Source organism: Oncorhynchus kisutch, linkage group LG23, assembly GCF_002021735.2.
Source record: "Oncorhynchus kisutch isolate 150728-3 linkage group LG23, Okis_V2, whole genome shotgun sequence".
Lineage (NCBI taxonomy): Eukaryota > Metazoa > Chordata > Actinopteri > Salmoniformes > Salmonidae > Oncorhynchus > Oncorhynchus kisutch.
In genome coordinates this window covers 20,123,880-20,145,119 of record NC_034196.2, presented here as the reverse complement: position 1 = coordinate 20,145,119, position 21,240 = coordinate 20,123,880, and the positions used below count along the sequence as shown (strand labels likewise).

The 21,240-nt window shown below is 49.8% G+C and overlaps 1 protein-coding gene across 15 annotated transcripts in view; it reads left to right on the top strand.

Moving 5' to 3' along the window:
* The window catches only part of LOC109879870 (dynamin-1), an 87,421-nt gene extending 66,314 nt beyond the window's left edge, over positions 1–21,107 (top strand). For 5 of the 15 annotated variants that reach the window (XM_031803337.1, XM_031803335.1, XM_031803336.1 and 2 more), the window contains 7 exons: positions 4,243–4,352; positions 5,002–5,113; positions 5,311–5,325; positions 7,206–7,382; positions 8,037–8,278; positions 16,100–16,297; positions 16,537–17,009. In XM_031803337.1, the coding sequence (XP_031659197.1) occupies positions 4,243–4,352; positions 5,002–5,113; positions 5,311–5,325; positions 7,206–7,382; positions 8,037–8,278; positions 16,100–16,297; positions 16,537–16,618 (936 nt within the window). In that variant the 3' untranslated portion in view covers positions 16,619–17,009. The other 10 variants (XM_031803346.1, XM_031803342.1, XM_031803345.1 and 7 more) reach the window with 6 other exon arrangements.
* Positions 21,108–21,240: the final 133 nt, after the last annotated feature.

Here is a 21,240-nt window from a genome sequence, read left to right as displayed (position 1 = left end):
TGAATCCAACGTGAACTTCCTCTGGCTTTATAATTAGGCTGGTATTCCTCACCAGCAAAACAAAACAATGGAACGCATTTCAACTCGCTCTGTGGTCTGTAGGTTTATACATACCAAGCATCAACACGTTCTCTGGCCAGAGTGAGATTTTCTTAAAGGGCTGGGTGTGTTGGTCTCTTAGGTGAGTAAGAAGTTCTCACACACTCGCTGAGCTGAATGAATCTTTTACAAAATAGTGTTTGTCCGTCTCTGCTCACATGTGTAGACTGTTATAGAATAATGTTTGTGTGTGTGTGTGTGTTTGTCTGACCTAAGAGTGTGTCCCGTGCTGCTGAGCTGACTATGCTGGTTTTATAGGTACATATGGAGAATCACTCAGTCTGTCTGCATTCTCCCTCAGTCTCTACTGGGAGATGGAAGGAGGAGAGGGGGAAAGGGGAGGAGAGGGAGAGGGAGAGTCATAGGTCTGCCCCAACACACAGTACTGCAGCCTCCCCTCTCACCCTCTGATGACTTCCTTGTGTGTGTGTGTGTGTGTGTGTGTGTGTGTGTGTGTGTGTGTGTGTGTGTGTGTGTGTGTGTGTGTGTGTGTGTGTGTGTGTGTGTGTGTGTGTGTGTGTGTGTGTGTGTGTGTGTGTGTGTGTGTGTGTGAGAGAGAGAGAGAGAGAGAGTTATAGCAGTCTGTCGGAGTGATTAAGTGCGGGGTGAATCCTCAGCATGCAGTGTGTTAGTCTGAGGCTGTGTCTATGGGGCCATACATGGCTCAGTGCCTGCTCTTTGTCACTCTGGCTCTTCCTCACACTCCTCACACCCCTCCGTCTCCCTCCATCCCACACATCCATCTCTCTGGCCTATCTCTTGTACTTCTCTTTTACCCCTCCTTTCCAGTTTGTGCTACTCTGTTTCATTCTCTATCTCTCTCTCTCTCTGTCACTCTGTCTTTCATCACCTGCTCTCTTTCATTCCTGCTCTCTCTGCCTCTCCTTCCTTCCTTCCCTCCTTCCCTCCCTCTCCTCACTTTTCCCTCTTTTTTTTCACTGGCCAGGGGAAAGGAAAATGTGTGAGTCAGTGAAAGGCCGCTCCCTCCCTGGGAGAGATGGAGAGAAAGAGAGTACGAGAGAGAGCGAGTAGTGGGAAGACTGGGACTCGTTAAGTGTGGTGATGTCACCCTCTGGTGTCCATGGTAACCGCTTGTTTAGTCTCAGGTAGTGGACACTTGGACACACTAACTTTGCCTGTTGATCGTCACTCCACAGTGGGGGTGTGTGTGTGTCCGTCCTAAGGGGAATGTGACCATTTGACTGTGCAGGCCTGAACCACTTTGATGAGGGCAGGTTGGTTTTGGTGTACACTGTATGTACAGGGAAAGGGCTGGGCAGAATGGGAAGGGAAGGGCTGTGGTTGGACACATGTTTTTAAAGTTGAAGAGAAACTGTGCTTGTCCATAGCCATAGGGGAGTCTGCGTATTTTGGAGTAGAGCATGGCGTTTCTCTCTCTCACACACACACACACACACACACACACACACACACACACACACACACACACACACACACACACACACACACACACACACACACACACACACACACACACACACACACACACACACACTGGGTGGGATGGCTCCCTTTAGTAACAGTTGGTTGTGAAGCTCAGTGTAGTGTGACCACAGGGTGTGTGTTACTCTACCCGTCTGCCCAGTTCTGGGTCTTAGCTCTGGGCTCACTTCTGTGGTTGACCTCCCTTGATTCTAGGTCTCTTTAGGCTGGCTTTCTGAGCTTTGGTCTATCTCTCTCTCTCTCTCTCTCTCTCTCTCTCTCTCTCTCTCTCTCTCTCTCCCTCCTTCTCTCTCTCTCTCTTTCTTTCAATTCAATTAAATTCAATTGACTTTATTGACATGGCAAGTTCATTATTACTTACATTGTCAAAGTATACATATCGAAATATATAATATATATTTTCTTCTATTCTATATATCTTTCTCTCTCTCTCTTTCTCTCTCTCTCTCTCTCTTTCTCTCTCTCTCTCTCTCTCTCTCTCTCTCTCTCTCTCTCTTTCTCTCTCTCTCTTTATCTCTTTCTCTTTCTCTCTCTCTCTCTCTTTCTCTCTCTCTTTCTCTCTCTCTTTCTCTCTCTCTCTCTCTCTTTATCTCTCTCTCTTTCTCTCTCTCTTTATCTCTCTCTCTCTCTCTCTCTCTCTCTCTCTCTCTCTCTCTCTCTCTCTCTCTCTCTCTCTCTCTCTCTCTCTACTGGCTCTCTCTTTCTCTCTCTCTCTTTGCTGGCTCTCTCTCCCTCTCTCTCTTTCTCTCTCTCTCTTTATCTCTCTCTCTCTCTCTCTCTCTCTCTCTCTCTCTCTCTCTCTCTACTGGCTCTCTCTCTCTCTCTCTCTCTTGCTGGCTCTCTCTCCCTCTCTCTCTTTCTCTCTCTCTCTTTATCTCTCTCTCTCTCTTTCTCTCTCTCTTTCTCTCTCTCTCTTTATCTCTCTCTCTTTCTCTCTCTCTCTCTCTCTCTCTCTCTCTCTCTCTCTCTCTCTCTCTCTCTCTACTGGCTCTCTCTTTCTCTCTCTCTCTTTTTGCTGGCTCTCTCTCCCTCTTTTTTTTCTCTCTCTCTCTCTCTCTCTCTTCTCTTTTGGTGCGCCAGGCTGCTGTGGTGAAGGCTGTGCTGTGAGGCTCCAGTGTCGCCTGCCCACCTCTCTCTTTTTTTCTACTTACAGTTACACAGCTCTAATCACAACCAGGCACTTTGTGGGGCTTATTTTCTACTCTCTCCACTCTCCTTTTGTCTGTCTCTGTATCCCCCCTCTCTTTCTCTCTGTATATGTATCCCTCCACACTGGCACAAACTGGTTGAATCAACATTGTTTCAACTTAATTTGTCATTCCAAAACATTGGATTTGAAAATATTGTCAACATAAACTGTTGTTTTGTGGGTGAAATTTCAACCACAGGATTATCTCATCATGGTAACCAAATTTCAACCACAGGATTATCTCATCATGGTAACCAAATTTCAACCACAGGATTATCTCATCATGGTAACCAAATTTCAACCACAGGATTATCTCATCATGGTAAACAAATTTCAACATAGACAAAACTTTGTATAAAAATATGTTGAATATGTATCTTGAAAACAATGTCAGATCTTCAACATTATTTACGCTATCAAAAGAAGAAATAAAAACAGTAGACTGGGCAGCACCTCCTATCTACAGCTACTTTTGGTCTCCCATCCAGGATTTTAACCAAGCCCTGCTTAGCTATGATATTTGTCACTGACAATTACCAATGTGCTATCATGAGAATGATTGTTGAGAGATCTCCACTTAACAACTAAATAGATTCACTGATGCTACTGAAGTCATTCCAAAGGGTTAACAGAGCAAATGAAATGTGACCATGCAGTACTTTCTCACTCATATCATCACGGATGCTGTTTAGGCCTCTATAGCATTTGCAAAGGCATCAACAGCTATTGTTTCAATTCAGCCCAGGCTTCAACTAAGAATAGACAACAGATAGACCCAGGGTTTCAAGCTCTGGTAGATTTCCAATGTAATGATATTTAGACATATTGAATTGTGTTTGGTTGTCAAGGCAAACAAATAGCACCATTTGAAAGAGATGTATTTTCTGCTCTGATGGTTCCATCTGTGACACTGTCTGACTTGAATTCCAGTTTGTCTACAAATTAATCATTTATATGTTGGATGTCTCCATCTCAACCAAAAAAATCTATGTTAAAGACAAAAAAAAAAGAAAACTGCACTTAAAGTGCATTTGAAGTTAGATTTGATTACCTTTGATTTTTGGTTGAGATGGAGACACGAATCCAACATATCAATCATTCATTTGTAGACAAAGTGGAATTAAAGCTGGACTAGGCCTACATCTCCTTTTAATGTTGATATTTGGTTTCATTGTCAACTAAACACAATTCAATATTACTTTTGTAATACAGTAAATAGCCTAAAGTTAAGGCTCTTACAAACCAATTCATTAAAACTTCAAATGATTAACATCCATGGCTACATTTTGAGGTTAGTAACTATAAATGTTTTCCTATGTAATCATGTAAAGTGTGCATGTTCAAGATAGCATGCATAGGTCATCGCAGGTCTGTGGAGATCCTCACAGTTGCTGTAATAATCTGCGCTTTCTCGCTCTCTGTGAGTGTGTGTGGGTTCATATGTAGGCTACTGTCTCTAACCTGTGTGTTGTTTATTCTGCCTCCTGCAGGAGAAAGAGAAGAAGTACATGCTCCAGGTGGACAACCTGAGGCTGAGGGATGTGGAGAAGAGCTTCATGTCCAGCAAGCAGATCTTTGCCCTGTTCAACACGGAGCAAAGGTACGTTCTTAAGTGGACATTCATATTGTCATGTCAGATGTTCTAAGACCTCAAAAGTAGAGTAATTAAGCTCGATCTACACAACCGACATAGCTTCACACACACACACACACACACACACACACACACACACACACACACACACACACACACACACACACACACACACACACACACACACACACACACACACACACACACACACCATGCTACCCTACAATCTGAAGGGCCACAAATGATGTGAGGGGGGGTTCCATAAGTAGGAATTTCATTAACACACACACACACACACACACACACACACACACACACACACACACACACACACACACACACACACACACACACACACACACACTCACACACACACACACACCATGCTACCCTACAATCTGAAGGGCCACAAATGATGTGAGGGGGGGTTCCATAAGTAGGAATTTCATTAATTGGATAATTGTACATTAAACACCTGAAGCTGCTTTTTCCTGCAATCTAGAGCCATAATAATTATGCTAAAGATACTTTATGAAATTGCTAAGTGGCTAGTATTATTACAGAGAAGAAAAAAACCATTTCATTTGTATCATTTGTATCATTTTATTTGGATGCCTCTGCACACACACTCAGAGTTGCCGCTGTGCATCCACAGAAATGTATATAAGGACTACCGTCAGCTGGAGTTGGCCTGCGAGAGTCAGGAGGAGATAGATGGGTGGAAGGCCTCCTTCCTTAGAGCTGGAGTGTATCCTGAACGTGTCACGGTACGACGCACACACACATTTAGTCAGTAACTCCACCAGTCTTAAACATATTGTTGATTGTGATGATGGTTTTCTCTCACAGCGCTAGTAGAGTCTGTCATTTCATGTTTAACACCATCTCTCTCTTCCTGTCCCTCTCTCTCTTCCTCTGTCATTCTTTTTCTCTGTATGTCCTTTGTGGCTGTTGGACCCAATAGGAGAAGGAGGGCAAGGTATGTGCTTTGTGTCATGATGTCCATTCCAACTCTTCACCCCTTTTACACAGTTTTCTAGAGCGTTGCTGAAGCTAGGATCTTAATTTGTTGCTGAGAATTCTCCTGCCCTGCAGGAAATTCAAACTTGTAGTGTATTTGCCATAACGAAAAATGCATCAACCCCTACAAAAGTTGTCCATGAATTATAATCCACATAATAATTCACATTTCCTGTTGCTGCAGGATTATTTTCCTGCTGTAGCAAACTGGCTCAAATTAAGATCCTACATCTGTAGTGTTGGCAATTTAATTTGATACTGAACTCTGATTGGCTCTAATGCTTTATACAGCGCTGCGCCTCCTCTCTCGTCTCGCCTCATTGGCTGTTTCTAATCAACAGCCCAGTCGTTCATCATTCGAACCAGGCCAGGAAGTTCAAATGTCACTCTCATCAGGGTTCTGCCATAGCTGTATAGTGCAACCATCTGATTGGAATTGGCTAAGCAAATAAAGGAATTAGCATTGGGGCATGAGCCAAGAGAAAGTGGTAGAGAAAGAGACATGTTGTCTTCAATGGCTCCCCACAGTGATTTCACAGTCTACACAAACAGAGCTCCGTTTGCATTGCGTTCCAAAAATTCAGCCACACAAAAGTACATAGAACTACGTAGAGAGCTACACAAATGAAGCTCTGTCAGATCTGTTAGGGATCCGTTGCGTCGACTGTGTGGAGCCCTGGCTCAGTGGGAAGTTATTCATTTATACTGACAGTTTAAGAGTGCTATATAGTGGATGTTATTAATGATTTGTGATATTGAGGATTGTTTCACTACTTGTTGTGATTACAGAGCTCAGAGGTGTCATGCCCAAAGGGGGCACAGGGGCATGTGCCTCCTCAGATTTTTCCTGTAAAAAAAAGTACCTATACTGTATATATATTACATACAGTACCAGTCAAAAGTTTGGACAAACGTACACATTCAAGGGTTTTTCTTTATTTTTTACTATTTTCTACATTGTAGAAATAACAAATATGGAATCATGTAATAAGCAAAAAAATGTTAAACAAATCAAAATATATTTTATATTTGAGATTCTTCAAAGTAGCCACCCTTTGCCTTGATGACAGCTTTGCACACTTGCCATTTTCTCAACCAGCTTCACCTGGAATGCTTTTCAAACAGTCTTGAAGCAGTTCCCACATATGCTGAGCACTTGTTGGCTGTTTTTCCTTCACTCTGCGGTCCAAGGTTGACCGGGTTGAGGTCGGGTGACTGTGGAGGCCAGGTCATCTGATGCAGCACACAATCACTCTCCTTCTTGGTCAAATAGCCCTCACACAGCCTGGAGGTGTGTTGGGTCATTGTCCTGTTTAAAAACAAATGATAGTCCCACTAAGTGCAAACCAGATGAGATGGCGTATCACTGCAGAATGCTGTTGTAGCCATGCTGGTTAAGTGTGCCTTGAATTCTAAATAAATTACAGTGTCACCAGCAGTAGCAAACAGACAGCTCAAAAGGAAGGCTTGGATATATCTTTTTTTTTTTTTACATAGAATTAAGCATAATGATTGTGCTTCTAGATTGAAGGAAGAAGCGGTTTCAGGTATTTGAAAAAAGCTAAATTCTCCAGCTTATGGACCTAGCCCCCGTCAAGAACCCCTCCTCTAGCCATCCTCACATACTTTGTGCTTCCTCAGATTTTTTGGGGTACATGAGCCCTGAGAGGGCTCCATCTTTCTCTCACCACATTTTTCTATTTCTCTTTCTCCCTCTCCTTTTGCATCTCCCTCTCCCTCCCCCCTTCTCCCTGTCTCTCCCCCTCTTTCCCTCTTCTTCTCCCTGTCCACCTCTCTTCCCTGTCCTCTAACCCCCTCCACCCTGGTGTTGTCCCCCAGCAGAGTGACAGTGGAGACGGAGAGAATGGCTCAGATAACCTCATGCACTCCATGGACCCCCAGCTGGAGAGGCAGGTGGAGACCATCCGCAACCTGGTGGACTCCTACATGGCCATCGTCAACAAGACCATCAGGGACCTCATGCCCAAGACCATCATGTACCTCATGATCAACAATGTGAGTCCCACTCCCCATTGGTCACTTCAGGCTAGTGGTGTCAAAGTAATCTTCTGGAGGGCCATCTGATTTTCAACATCGTCTTTTAATCTGTGTCTGATTGGTTTAGACTTCAGAAAGCAGCAGTCCTGTGGAATCTCTAGCCAATCAGCATCAATAATGGATCAAATAAGGGCTTGATTCAATCAGATCCGCTTTAGCCAACATCCGCATTGCGGTTGTTTTGATGGTGTCGGAGGTGGAACTGCGTTAGAGCTGTCAAATCCACAAGTAGTTCCCAGGATTACACCTAAAGTAGACATCGCCATTGGCTGCACGGAGTCTCATTAACAGAAATCCCAAACAGCCTTGTTTACAAGTTTGAACAGTGGAATGTGAGACGGAATCTACAGCTCCATTATGATGATAGAAACCCTCATTATTTACTTTCATGATCTTTCAATTTGAGCATCATTATTTCTATAAAGCCTACACTTTCTCCTTCTGAACTTCGAACGCGAGTGGGACAAGTGTTGCTCCAACGCAGTACCACCTCCAACATCGCCAAAACGTCCACTATGCGGGTGTCTGTTATTGCCAGTTAACACTTGATCTGATTGAATAAGTGCAAAAAAGAAAGAAACCACCGCAACTCTTCCCCACTCTTTCACACAGACCAAGGAGTTCATCAACGCGGAGCTGCTGGCCAACCTGTACCACTCTGGGGACCAGAACAGCCTGATGGAGGAGTCCCAGGAGCAGGCCCATCACCGCGACGAGATGCTCCGCATGTACCATGCCCTGAAAGAGGCCCTAAACATCATCGGAGACATCAGCACCACCACCATCACTACCGCCATGCCGCCACCCGTAGACGACTCCTGGCTGAGGCCGGGTGGAAACAACTCCGGGGGCAGGTACGAATGAAGGGAGAGCAGGGGGGTCGGAAAATGGGGGAGAGGGATGGAAGGAGGTAAATTGCTCTGGGGGCAGGTACTGTACGAATGAAGGGAGAGCAGGAGGGTGGGGAAATGGGGGAGAGGGATGGAAGGAGGTAAATTGCTCTGGGGGCAGGTACTGTACGAATGAAGGGAGAGCAGGAGGGTGGGGAAATGGAATAATAATAAAAAATGCCATTTAGCAGATGCTTTTATCCAAAGCGACTTGCAGACATTTTACATATGGATGGTCCTGGGAGGAATAAGGGAGGAGGGGAGAGGAATAGGGGAGGAGGGGAGAGGTATAGGGGAGGAGGGGAGGAGGGGAGAGGAATAAGGGAGGAGGGGAGAGGAATAGGGGAGGAGGGGAGAGGAATAAGGGAGGAGGGGAGAGGAATAAAGGGAGGAGGGGAGAGGAATAGGGGAGGAGGGGAGAGGAATAGGGGAGGAGGGGGAGAGGAATAGGGGGAGGAGGGGAGAGGAATAGGGGAGGAGGGGAGAGGAATAAGGGAGGAGGGGAGAGGAATAGGGGAGGAGGGGAGAGGGGAATAAGGGAGGAGGGGAGAGGAATAGGGGAGGAGGGGAGAGGAATAGGGGAGGAGGGAGAGGAATAGGGGGAGGAGGAGAGGAATAGGGAGGAGGGAAGAGGAAAAGGGGATGGAGGGAGAGGAATAGGGGAGGAGGGGAGAGGAATAGGGGAGGAGGGGAGAGGAATAGGGGAGGAGGGGAGAGGATTAAGGGGATGGAGGGGAGAGGAAATAGGGGAGGAGGGGAGAGGAATAGGGGGGGAGGGGAGGGAGAGAATAAGGGAGGAGGGGAGAGGAATAGGGGAGGAGGGGAGAGGAATAGGGTAGGAGGGAGAGGAATAGGGGAGGAGGGGAGAGGAATAAGGGAGGAGGGGAGAGGAATAGGGGAGGAGGGGAGAGGAATAGGGGAGGAGGGGAGAGGAATAAGGGAGGAGGGGAGAGGAATAGGGGAGGAGGGGAGAGGAATAGGGGAGGAGGGGAGAGGAATAGGGGAGGAGGGGAGAGGAATGGGGGAGGAGGGGAGAGGAATAGGGGAGGAGGGGAGAGGAATAGGGGAGGAGGGGAGAGGAATAGGGAGAGGGAGAGGAATAGGGTGAGGAGGGAGAGGAATTAAGGGAGGAAGGGAGAGAAATAGGGGAGGAGGGGAGAGGAATAGGGGAGGAGGGGAGAGGAATAGGGGAGGGGGGAGAGGAATAAGGGAGGAGGGGAGAGGAATAGGGAGGAGGGGGAGAGGAATAGGGGAGGAGGGGCGAGGAATAAGGGAGGAGGGGAGAGGAATAGGGGAGGAGCGGGAGAGGAATAGGGGAGGAGGGGAGAGGAATAGGGGAGGAGGGGAGAGGAACTGGGGGAGGAGGGGAGAGGAATAGGGGAGGAGGGGGAGAGAATAGGGGAGGAGGGGAGAGGAATAAGGGGAGGAAGGGAGAGAAATAGGGGAGGAGGGGAGAGGAATAGGGGAGGAGGGGAGAGGGAATAGGGATGGAGGGGAGAGGAATAAGGGAGGAGGGGAGAGAGGAATAGGGGAGGAGGGGAGAAGGAATAGGGGAGGAGGGAGAGGAATAGGGGAGGAGGGGAGAGAGGAATAGGGGAGGAGGGGAGGAGGATTAGGGAGGAGGGAGAGGAATAGGGGAGGAGGGGGAGAGGAATAGGGGAGGAGGGGAGAGGAATAGGGGAGGAGGGGAGAGGAATATAGGGGAGGAAGGGAGAGAAATAGGGGAGGCGGGGAGAGGAATAAGGGGAGGAAGGGAGAGAAATAGGGGAGGAGGGGAGAGGAATAGGGGAGGAGGGGAGAGGCATAGGGGATGGAGGGGAGAGGAATAAGGGAGGAGGGGAGAGGAATAGGGGAGGAGGGGAGAGGAATAGGGGAGGAGGGGGAGCGGAATAGGGGAGGATGGAAGAGGAATAGGGGAGGAGGGGAGAGGAATAGGGGAGGAGGGTAGAGGATTAGGGGAGGAGGGGAGAGGAATAGGGGAGGAGGGGGGAGAGGAATAGGGAGAGGAGGGGAGAGAATAGGGGAGGAGGGAGAGGAAATAGGGGAGGAGGGGAGAGGAATAGGGGAGGAGGAGGAGAGGATTCAGGGGATGGAGGGGAGAGGAATAGGGGGAGGAGGGGAGAGGAATAGGGGAGGAGGGGAGAGGGAGGAGGAGGAGAGGGAATGGGAGGAGGGGAGAGAATACGGGAGGCGGGGAGAGGAATCGAGGGAGGAGGGGAGGAGAGAAATAAGGGAGGAGAGGAGAGGAATAAGGGGCAGGGAGGGAGAGGAATAGGGGAGGAGGGGAGAGGAAATAAGGGAGGAGGGAGAGGAGGATAGGGGAGGAGGGAGAGGAACTAATGGGAGGAGGGGAGAGGAATAGGGGAGGAGGGGAGAGGAATAGGGGAGGAGGGGAGAGGAATAGGGGAGGAGGGGAGAGGAATAGGGGAGGAGGGGAGGGGAGAGGAAATAGGGGAGTAGGGGAGAGGAATAAGGGGAGGAGGGGGAGCAGGAATAAGGGAGAAGGGAGAGAAATAGGGGAGGAGGGGAGAGGAATAGGGGATGGAGGGGGAGGAGGAATAGGGGAGGAGGGGGAGAGGAATAGGGGAGGAGGGGAGAGGAATAGGGGAGGAGGGAGAGGAATAGGGGAGGAGGGGAGAGGAGGAATAGGGGAGGAGGGGAGAGGAATAAGGGGATGGAGGGGAGAGAATAGGGGAGGAGGGGAGAGGAATAGGGGAGGAGGGGAGAGGAATAGGGGAGGGAGGGGAGAGGAATAGGGGAGGAGGGGAGAGGAATAGGGGAAGTAGGGGAGAGGAATAGGGGAGGAAGGGGAGAGGAATAGGTGAGGAGGGAGAGGAATAGGGGAGGAGGGGAGAGGAATCGGGAGGAGGGAGAGGAATAAGGGAGGAGGGAAAGAGGAATAAGGGAGGAGGGGAGAGGAATAGGTGAGGAGGGGAGAGGAATAGGGGAGGAGGGGAGAGAGGAATAGGGAGGAGGGGATAGGAATAGGTGAGGAGGGGAGAGGAATAGGGGAGGAGGGGAGAGGAATAGGGGGAGGAGGGGAGAGGAAGATGGGGAGGAATAGGGAGGAGGGGGAGAGGAATAAGGGGATTGAGGGGAGAGGAATAGGGGAGGAGGGGAGAGGAATAGGGGAGGAGGGGAGAGGAATAAGGGGAGGAAGGGAGAGAAATAGGGGAGGAGGGGAGAGGAATAGGGGATGGAGGGGAGAGGAATAGGGGAGGAGGGGAGAGGAATAGGGGAGGAGGGGAGAGGAATAGGGGAGGAGGGGAGAGGAATAAGGGAGGGGGGAGAGGAATAGTGGAGGGGGAGAGGAATAGGGGGAGGAGGGGAGAGGAATAGGGGAGGAGGGGAGAGGAATAGGGGAGGAGGGGAGAGGAATAAGGGAGGAGGGGAGAGGAATAGGGGAGGAGGGGAGAGGATTAGGGGAGGAGGGGGAGAGGAATAAGGGAGGAGGGGAGAGGATAAGGGAGGAGGGGAGAGGAATAGGGGAGGAGGGGCGAGGAATAGGGGAGGAGGGGAGAGGAATAGGGGAGGAGGGGAGAGGAGAGGAATAAGGGGATGGAGGGGAGAGGAATAGGGGAGGAGGGAGAGGAATAGGGGAGGAGGGGAGAGGAATAGGGGAGGAGGGGAGAGGATTAGGGGAGGAGGGCAGAGGAATAAGGGAGGAGGGGAGAGGAATAGGGGAGGAGGAGGAGAGGAATAGGGGAGGAGGGGGAGGGAGAGGAATAGGGGAGGAGGGGAGAGGAATAAGGGAGGAGGGGAGAGGAATAGGGGAGGATGGGAGAGGAATAAGGGAGGAGGGGAGAGGAATAGGAAGGTAGGGGAGAGGAGGGAGAGGAATAGGGAGGAGGGGAAGGGAGGAGGGGGAGAGAATAAGGGAGGAGGGGAGAGGAATAAGGAAGGAGAAGAGAAGAATAAGGGAGGAGGGGAGAGGAATAGGGGAGGAGGGGAGAGGAATAAGGGAGGAGGGAAGAGGAATAGGGGAGGAGGGGAGAGGAATAGGGGAGGAGGGGGAGAGGAATAGGGGAGGAGGGGAGAGGAATGGGGGAGGAGGGAGAGGAATAGGGGAGGAGGGGAGAGGAATAGGGGAGGAGGGGAGAGGGGATAGGGGAGGAGGGAGAGGAATAGGGGAGGAGGGAGAGGGAATAGGGGAGGAGGGGAGAGGGAATAAGGGAGGAGGGGAGAGGAATAAGGGAGGAGGGGAGAGGGAATAGGGGAGGAGGGGAGAGGTATAGGGGAGGAGGGGAGAGGAATAGGGGAGGAGGGGAGAGGAATAGGGGAGGAGGGGAGAGGAATAGGGGAGGAGGGAGAGGAATAAGGGGGAGGAAGGAGAGGGAGAGAAATAGGGGAGGAGGGGAGAGGAATAGGGGAGGAGGGGAGAGGATTAGGGGATGGAGGGGAGAGGAAATAAGGGAGGAGGGGAGAGGAATAGGGGAGGAGGGGAGAGGAATAGGGGAGGAGGGGAGAGGAATAAGGGGAGGAAGGGAGAGAATAGGGGAGGAGGGGAGAGGAATAGGGGAGGAGGGGAGAGGAATAGGGGATGGAGGGGAGAGGAATAAGGGAGGAGGGGAGAGGAATAGGGGAGGAGGGGAGAGGAGTAGGGGAGGAGGGGAGAGGAATAGGGGAGGAGGGGAGAGGAATAGGGGAGGAGGGGAGAGGAATAGGGGAGGAGGGGAGAGATAGGGGAGGGAGGAATAGGGGAGGAGGGAGAGGAATAAGGGGAGGAAGGGAGAGAAATAGGGGAGGAGGGGAGAGGAATAGGGGAGGAGGGCGAGAGGATTAGGGGATGGAGGGGAGAGGAATAAGGGAGGAGGGGAGAGGAATAGGGGAGGAGGGGAGGAGAGGAATAGGGGAGGAGGGGAGAGGAATAAGGGGAGGAAGGGAGAGAAATAGGGGAGGGGGGAGAGGAATAGGGGCGGAGGGGAGAGGAATAGGGGATGGAGGGGAGAGGAATAAGGGAGGAGGGGGAGAGGAATAGGGGAGGAGGGAGGAGAGGAATAGGGGATGGAGGGGAGAGGACTAGGGATGGAGGGGGAGAGGAATAGGGGAGGAGGGGAGAGGAATAGGGGAGGAGGGGAGAGGAATAGGGGAGTAGGGGAGAGGAATAAGGGGAGGAAGGGAGAGAAATAGGGGAGGAGGGGAGAGGAATAGGGGAGGAGGGGAGAGGAATAGGGGATGGAGGGGAGAGGAATAAGGGAGGAGGGAGAGGAGAGGAATAGGGGAGGAGGGGAGAGGAATAGGGGAGGAGGAGAGAGGAATAGGGGAGGAGGGGAGAGGAATAGGGGAGGAGGGGAGAGGAATAGGGGAGGAGGGGAGAGGATTTAGGGGAGGAGGGGAGAGAGAATAGGGGAGGAGGGGAGAGGAATAGGGGAGGAGGGGAGAGGAATAGGGGAGGAGGGGAGAGGAATAGGGGGAGGAAGGGAGAGAAATAGGGGAGGAGGGGAGAGGAATAAGGGGAGGAAGGGAGAGAAATAGGGGAGGAGGGGAGAGGAATAGGGGAGGAGGGGAGAGGAATAGGGGATCGAGGGGAGAGGAATAAGGGAGGAGGGGGAGAGGAATAGGGGGAGGAGGGGAGAGGAATAGGGGAGGAGGGGAGAGGAATAGGGGAGGAGGGAAGAGGAATAGGGGAGGAGGGGAGAGGATTAGGTGAGGAGGGGAGAGGAATAGGGGAGGAGGGGAGAGGAATAGGGAGGAGGGGAGAGGAATAGGGGAGGAGGGGAGAGGAATAGGGGATGGAGGTGAGAGGAATAGGGGAGGAGGGGAGAGGAATAGGGGAGGAGGGGAGAGGAATAAGGGGATGGAGGGGAGAGGAATAGGGGCGGAGGGGAGAGGAATAGGGGAGGAGGGGAGAGGGAATAAGGGAGGAGGGGAGAGGAATAAGGGAGGAGGGGAGAGGAATAGGGGAGGAGGGGAGAGGAATAAGGGAGGAGGGAAGAGGAATAGGGGAGGAGGGGAGAGGAATAGGGGAGGAGGGTGTAGAGGAATAGGGGAGGAGGGGAGAGGGAGAGGGATAGGGAGGAGGGGAGAGGAATAGGGGAGGAGGGGAGGAGGAATAGGGGAGGAGGGGAGAGGAATAGGGGAGGAGGGGAGAGGAAATAAGGGAGGAGGGGAGAGGAATAGGGGAGGAGGGGAGAGGAATAAGGGGATTGAGGGGAGAGGAATAGGGGAGGAGGGGAGAGGAATAGGGGAGGAGGGGAGAGGAATAGGGGAGGAGGGGAGAGGAATAAGGGGAGGAAGGGAGAGAATAGGGGAGGAGGGGAGAGGAATAGGGGATGGAGGGGAGAGGAATAGGGGAGGAGGGGAGAGGAATAAGGGAGGAGGGGAGAGGAATAGTGGAGGGGAGAGGAATAGGGGAGGAGGGGAGAGGAATAGGGGAGGAGGGGAGAGGAATAGGGGAGGAGGGGAGAGGAATAAGGGAGGAGGGGAGAGGAATAGGGGAGGAGGGGAGAGGATTAGGGGAGGAGGGGAGAGGAATAAGGGAGGAGGGGAGAGGAATAAGGGAGGAGGGGAGAGGAATAGGGGAGGAGGGGAGAGGAATAGGGGAGGAGGGGAGAGGAATAGGGGAGGAGGGGAGAGGAATAAGGGGATGGAGGGGAGAGGAATAGGGGAGGAGGGGAGAGGATAGGGGAGGAAGGGAGAGGAATAGGGGAGGAGGGGAGAGGAATAGGGGAGGAGGGGAGAGGAATAAGGGAGGAGGGGAGAGGAATAGGGGAGGAGAGGAGAGGAATAGGGGAGGAGGGAGAGGAATAGGGGAGGAGGGGAGAGGAATAAGGGAGGAGGGGAGAGGAATAAGGGGAGGGAGGGGAGAGGAATAGGGAGGAGGGGAGAGGAATAGGGGAGGAGGGGAGATGAATAGGGGAGGAGGGGAGAGGAATAAGGGAGGAGGGGAGAGGAATAAGGGAGGAGGGGAGAGGAATAGGGGAGGAGGGGGAGAGGAATAGGGGAGGAGGGGAGATGAATAGGGGAGGAGGGGGAGAGGAATAAGGGAGGAGGGAAGAGGAATAGGGGAGGAGGGGAGAGGAATAAGGGAGGAGGGGAGAGGAATAGGGATGAGGGGAGAGGAATAGGGGAGGAGAGGAGAGGAATAAGGGAGGAGGGGAGAGGAATAAGGGAGGAGGGGAGAGGAATAAGGAAGGAGAAGAGAAGAATAAGGGAGGAGGGGAGAGGAATAGGGGAGGAGGGGAGAGGAATAAGGGAGGAGGGAAGAGGAATAGGGGAGGAGGGGAGAGGAATAGGGGAGGAGGGGAGAGGAATAAGGGAGGAGGGAAGAGGAATAGGGGAGGAGGGGAGAGGAATAAGGGAGGAGGGGAGAGGAATAGGGGAGGAGGGGAGAGGAATAGGGGAGGAGGGGAGAGGAATAAGGGAGGAAGGGAGAGGAATAAGGGAGGAGGGGAGAGGAATAAGGGAGGAGGGGAGAGGAATAGGGGAGGAGGGGAGAGGAATAAGGAGGAGGGAAGAGGAATAGGGGAGGAGGGGAGAGGAATAGGGGAGGAGGGGAGAGGAATAGGGGAGGAGGGGAGAGGAATAGGGGAGGAGGGGAGAGGATAAGGGGAGGAGGGGAGAGGAATAGGGGAGGAGGGGAGAGGAATAGGGGAGGAGGGGAGAGGAATAGGGGAGGAGGGGAGAGGAATAGGGGAGGAGGACTGGATGATCAGTAATGTTTTTTCTTACCATGACCATGACACTCCTGAATGTTTCGTTACACTGTTGTTGTGGCCTCCCCTGCTGGTGTGTAAGAGAACTGACTGCCAATGCACTCTCTCCCTCTCCCCTCCCCCCTGTCAGGTCTCCAGCTGCCAGTCCCACTCCAAACAGAAGGGCTCCCCCAGGTCCTCCTGGTCGCCCTGTCTCCCGTGGCTCAGCCCCTGGCCTCCCTCCTGGTCCCCCTGTCCCCTCTCGCCCGGGGGCCTCCCCGGATCCTTTTGGTGGGCCACCACCATCAGTCCCCTCCAGGCCTAACCGTGCACCCCCCGGTGTGCCCAGGTGAGTGGAATCAAACCAAAAGTTACATCTCAACGCAAAAGTAACCAAGTCTATCAATGTAACAGGGAGACACAAGCCAGTAAGGTTTTGTAAGTGATACTATGAGAATGATGACAGTGGTCTTTGCTAGAATATATTATTTTGTAGTGGACACCTATCCTATATGTCACTCTCTTAGTCTTTCTAGTTTAGGAATTGTGTCTATTGTCTACTCTATCTCTCCATGTGGCAATAAACAGAGAAAGAGAAAGGGGAGAGTGGGGGGATAGAGAGAGAGACAGAGAATGCGAGCGAGAGGTGAGGGGAGTTTATTTTTCTTAAGTTCTCTGTATAATTGCGTCCGCACTGCTAACGTTTGCCTTGTGTTTGCCTGTGGTTGTAAGCTCATGGACACTGTACTGGTCTGATGTGAACTCACGGTCAGGGCAGCAGCTTGCCTTACGGAGGGAGACACACACGTTGCCCGACTCTGCTCTCGTTCAAACATACCCTCAAACCTCACAATGACTTTAAGCCATGTTGGAACCAATAACTCAAATTCTACCCCTAAATAATGGTCCAAATCTGATTGGTCCAGGGTGAGAGCAGAGCCTTGTCATGTGACATGGGTCTCTCCTGCACTGTAACCTGTATGAGTTTGTTTGCACTCCTCTTCCTGTCCTCCTCATCCTATCTCCTTCACCACACCTCTATCCCACCGTTGATTATGGTTCCTCTTTCAGAATCACTATCAGTGACCAATGAGGACTAACGCTTCTGGTACGTTTGGTACTACTCACCATCGTCATCATCCTCTTCCTCATGCTGCTGTCTCTTAGATACCATCACCTCACTGCATGCCCCAATCCCTCTCTCCTTCTCTTTCATTTTTTTCTGTGCACTCCCTAATGCCTCGTTTTAGCACTGCACAGACAAACACACATGAGCACACACAGCTCACAGTGTGTTAGTGTCACTGTGTGAGCTACGCTGGTTTTCTTATTGTCCACTGAAATCCTTGAAATGTTTTTGTCCTAGTTTGAGGTGTATGTTTCAGTTGGGATAGGTTTGTGTTGAAAAAAAGTCTGACTCCAATAGATACGCAGGCATACACAAACGCTCACGCACACACCTGACCAGCGCTACCCGTTAGGGGTCAGAAGTCAAAGGTGATGGGTTTGTATCAGTGTTGTGTGTTGCCTTTTGACATCTCACCCATCTCCAGCCTTGTCGTTTGGTGGCGTGACACTTTTATGTTCTGTGTTTGTCCTGTATAGATGTCAACATAGGATTCAATAGAGGCTAGGGAAGTGGTCAAAAAGGCTATACTGTGGTTGGTAATAATGGATTGAAAAGGGTATGTAATGTCTATCCAACTAGCTATTCTGACAGTCATTATCTATGTTATGCTGCCACTCTGTCTCCTACAGTTGTAGTCTGCTTTTTAGCATTTATGCTAACTAGCCCCTCCTTTGATAGTGAAGTAAAGATAGCATAGCCTTGATGATCATAGCAGAACGACTATGGAGATGATAAAACGTGTCATATATCATTTGTAGCAATTATAATCACATATCTCTCACATGTTTTTCATGTAGATTGGGTTGAAAGAGGAGAATTTATGGGTGATAATTTAGTGGAGCTACACTGCCCTCTTCTGGGCCACAAAACAACTGCATGTCACAAATGGAAATGTTATACTGTATATATATTCCCAGACAATCATTCATGAAGAGAATCAAATCTGCCTGAAAGATTTGTATGTTAGCGTGTTAGCTGTTTTGTCTGGCTGTCGTCTCCCACATTGTCCCATGCAGCTGTGAATGTGTGTGTATATGCATGCGTGTGTTACCGGACCAGTGTGTGCCTCAGAGAGAGAGAGAGAGAGAGAGACTGCATAGAATGTAATGTTCAATGGGGGAGCTGAATGAGTAAGTATACTTGACTGTATGGTGTACAGTGACGTTGGGTATCACGCCTGTGAGGGGAGAATGAAAGTCCTAACTTATCAATGTCTTCTTTTATATGCCTGTCTGTGTTTTGTCTGTGATTGTGTCTGTGTGTCTGTTCATCTGTGTGTACCCATGGTCCTCTTGGCAGCCGAAGACCCCCTCCCTCACCAACCCACTAAACTACTGAAGCCCCCCTCCCCTCCAACCCACCGCCTACCCCATGGCAGAGAGACCAAGGACTGCAGAGCAACCTACCTACCTAGACCTGACCTAGACCCTTCTTCCTTCTCTACTAAATGACAGTCACGTCACACACACACACGTATAAACCCACACCAATAACACACAAACACACTGTATACCCCCAATACACAGAAAGGCATTCACCCTCCACTGCATATAAAGGTCAATTGTTGATTAGCATTACAATACATTTACACCTGTAAGTAGTCGCACACATAAATGGGCAGGGATATGCAGCAAATATGGATGAGATAGTTAAGAATGCTGTGCTGAAATATTTGTCGTTTCTCACCCTCCCCTTCATATGGGTATTTCTCTTCCTCTCATATCTGAATGATTTCTTCTCTGATCATATTGGATTTGATAATTATATTTTTGTGCTGTGTTGATTCTTTATTCTATGTGTTGATTCTCTCTCGGGAGTAGATGCATTATCCATCTATCTAGCAAGGGGGAGCGGATCAGAAGGGATAACTGCATCTTATTTTTCTTGTCTTCTGCTATGATCGTCATGATCCATACTGGTCCCTAACGTCACAGGCTAGGACACACCTGACATAGATGGGAAAGTAGGAAAAACACCTAGAGAAAATTACCAATACTGACTGTAATGTGGTATCAATCTCACTGCACTTAGATTGTGCATTCTATTTATTATGAGACATTGATTAATGTGACCTTTTATATCTAATATCATAACAGTGACTCCTAGCCTCTGAGTTTGGGGAAATGTTCTCTCATTAGGTTACATTCACTTGTTCATCCTTAATCTGGCTTCATGTCCTCTTTTTCGATTTTCTTCCGCCTCTTGTCAATGAACAGCCGGCCAGGCAAGGGTCGACCCCTGCCTCCTTCTGACAACTAGAAGTCCCCCTTTTTGCCCCTCAGGGCCCCTGACATCCCCTTCCTCCACCCCCCCCCCCCCCCCCCCCCCCACCACTCAGCCCCTACACGGTGGAGGGTGAATCCCCACTGTCCTACACACAAATCAGAAACCTCAGCAACTCTCCAAAACAGCCTCCCTCTAAGCAAGGGAGGAGACGGGGAGTGAGAGAAAGAGAGAGAAGAAGAAATCGCCAACCCCTCTATCTCCCTGTGTCTATGTCCTACGCCCTTCTGTGGCCACTAGGCCTTGTGTCACTGTGAAGGCCCACTCTTATGTGTTGTGCTAACCATGATGATGTATTGTATTACTGTATCTGCATGCAATGACACAAGTTCAGGTGCTCAGACTAACTGTGATCTGGTGTATATCGGTGTAAACTCGTCCACAACCAGCTCCCCTAGGAACATGCTGCTTTCTGTGCTTCAACCTCTGTACCGATGCCACGGGTGCTGGGTAACTCAAAGGTCTCCCGCTAAAAACTGTGGCCCAACATTGAGCTAGAGTCGTCCGTCTCTCTCCTCCTCTCCCACTTGTCAATTAACCACTTCCCCACTAGTGAAAATCAGTACCATAGCGAGGCGGGATATAAATTGAAAGTGCAATATGTTCTTATTGGACAGCTTAATGAGAGCTGTCCACCAATCACACCAGACTCACAAAGGGTGCGTCTCAATACTGTTGAATTGCATCATTTCTCCTTTCCTCAGAAGGAAAGTGGAAAAATGTAAGTTGTGTTCAAGAATGATATTTTAAAGTGTTGACCCTGCCCAGGATTAGGTTGGACTCTCAAAGCATTTCCAAGACCACTGGCAGGAGAACCTCTGAGAAATATGTTGAATATCATTAGAACTGTGTAATGAGTTGGGGGATGGGGTGGCACTTTCAATTTTGGCATGATTTATCAGCTTCTTTCTTTCCTTTTTTCCTTCTTTCCTTTCTCAGTGGTCACGGGGGTGAGTGAGGACATCAGGTTTAAACCACTAACAACCCAATCAGTGATGGTCTATGCATAGAACCCTAAACAAACACACGCCTGTACAGTACACCTCTCCCCTCCCATGTTACTCATGCGTTCCCATTGCTATGTGAGAGATGTGAGTGGACTCTGTGGTCTGTGGTTTGTTGTATTATGACCCTGTTGGTGATAAAAGTACATGTTGGGCATGACAACGGTAAAAACTACACTCATTAGCATACCCACAAACCTATTATAGTATCTATATTGTACTCAGTTCATACAAACACTCCCCTCCACAACACCCTGGAATCTTAGCAAAAGTGAATACATAACAAATAGTTTCATTATTATTTAAGAGTAAATAGGACATATCTTCCGTGTGTATATTGTGTGGTGCATCTTCTGGAAATTGTGCTTCCACTTGTCTACAGGTTAGTTGACAATGTATGAATACTGAATATTAAATTAGTATGAATAAGTGACTGAGTATGTGTACAATGAAACAAACTAAAAACAAACTTGATAAGTGAAAGTTATATGATATCCCTGTTGATGGATGTGTTGAGTATTGGAAGGTTGTTTGATGAGTAGCATGTAGAGGAGAATAATTTGTCCCATGTTTCTCAGTCTCTGTCTGGGGAGAGGAAATGAGAGTGCAGACTGGGCAGAGTGAATGTGTATATTCTATCCCACTGTGACAACGTTGTCCTGTATCTTATCTTACTGCTGTGGGTGGCATGAGTCTGTCCAACAGGCTGTGCTTCGGCAACACATTAAAAGTCAGTGTACCAATATGGTCTACTTGTCTTATTTTGTAAAAAAAAAAACTGGAATTGCACATTCAAAATAACATGTCTAATTTGTAGGGCATATTGAAGGTAGAAACTCAGGGAAACTTGCAAGGATCCATTGACCAGATTCTGTC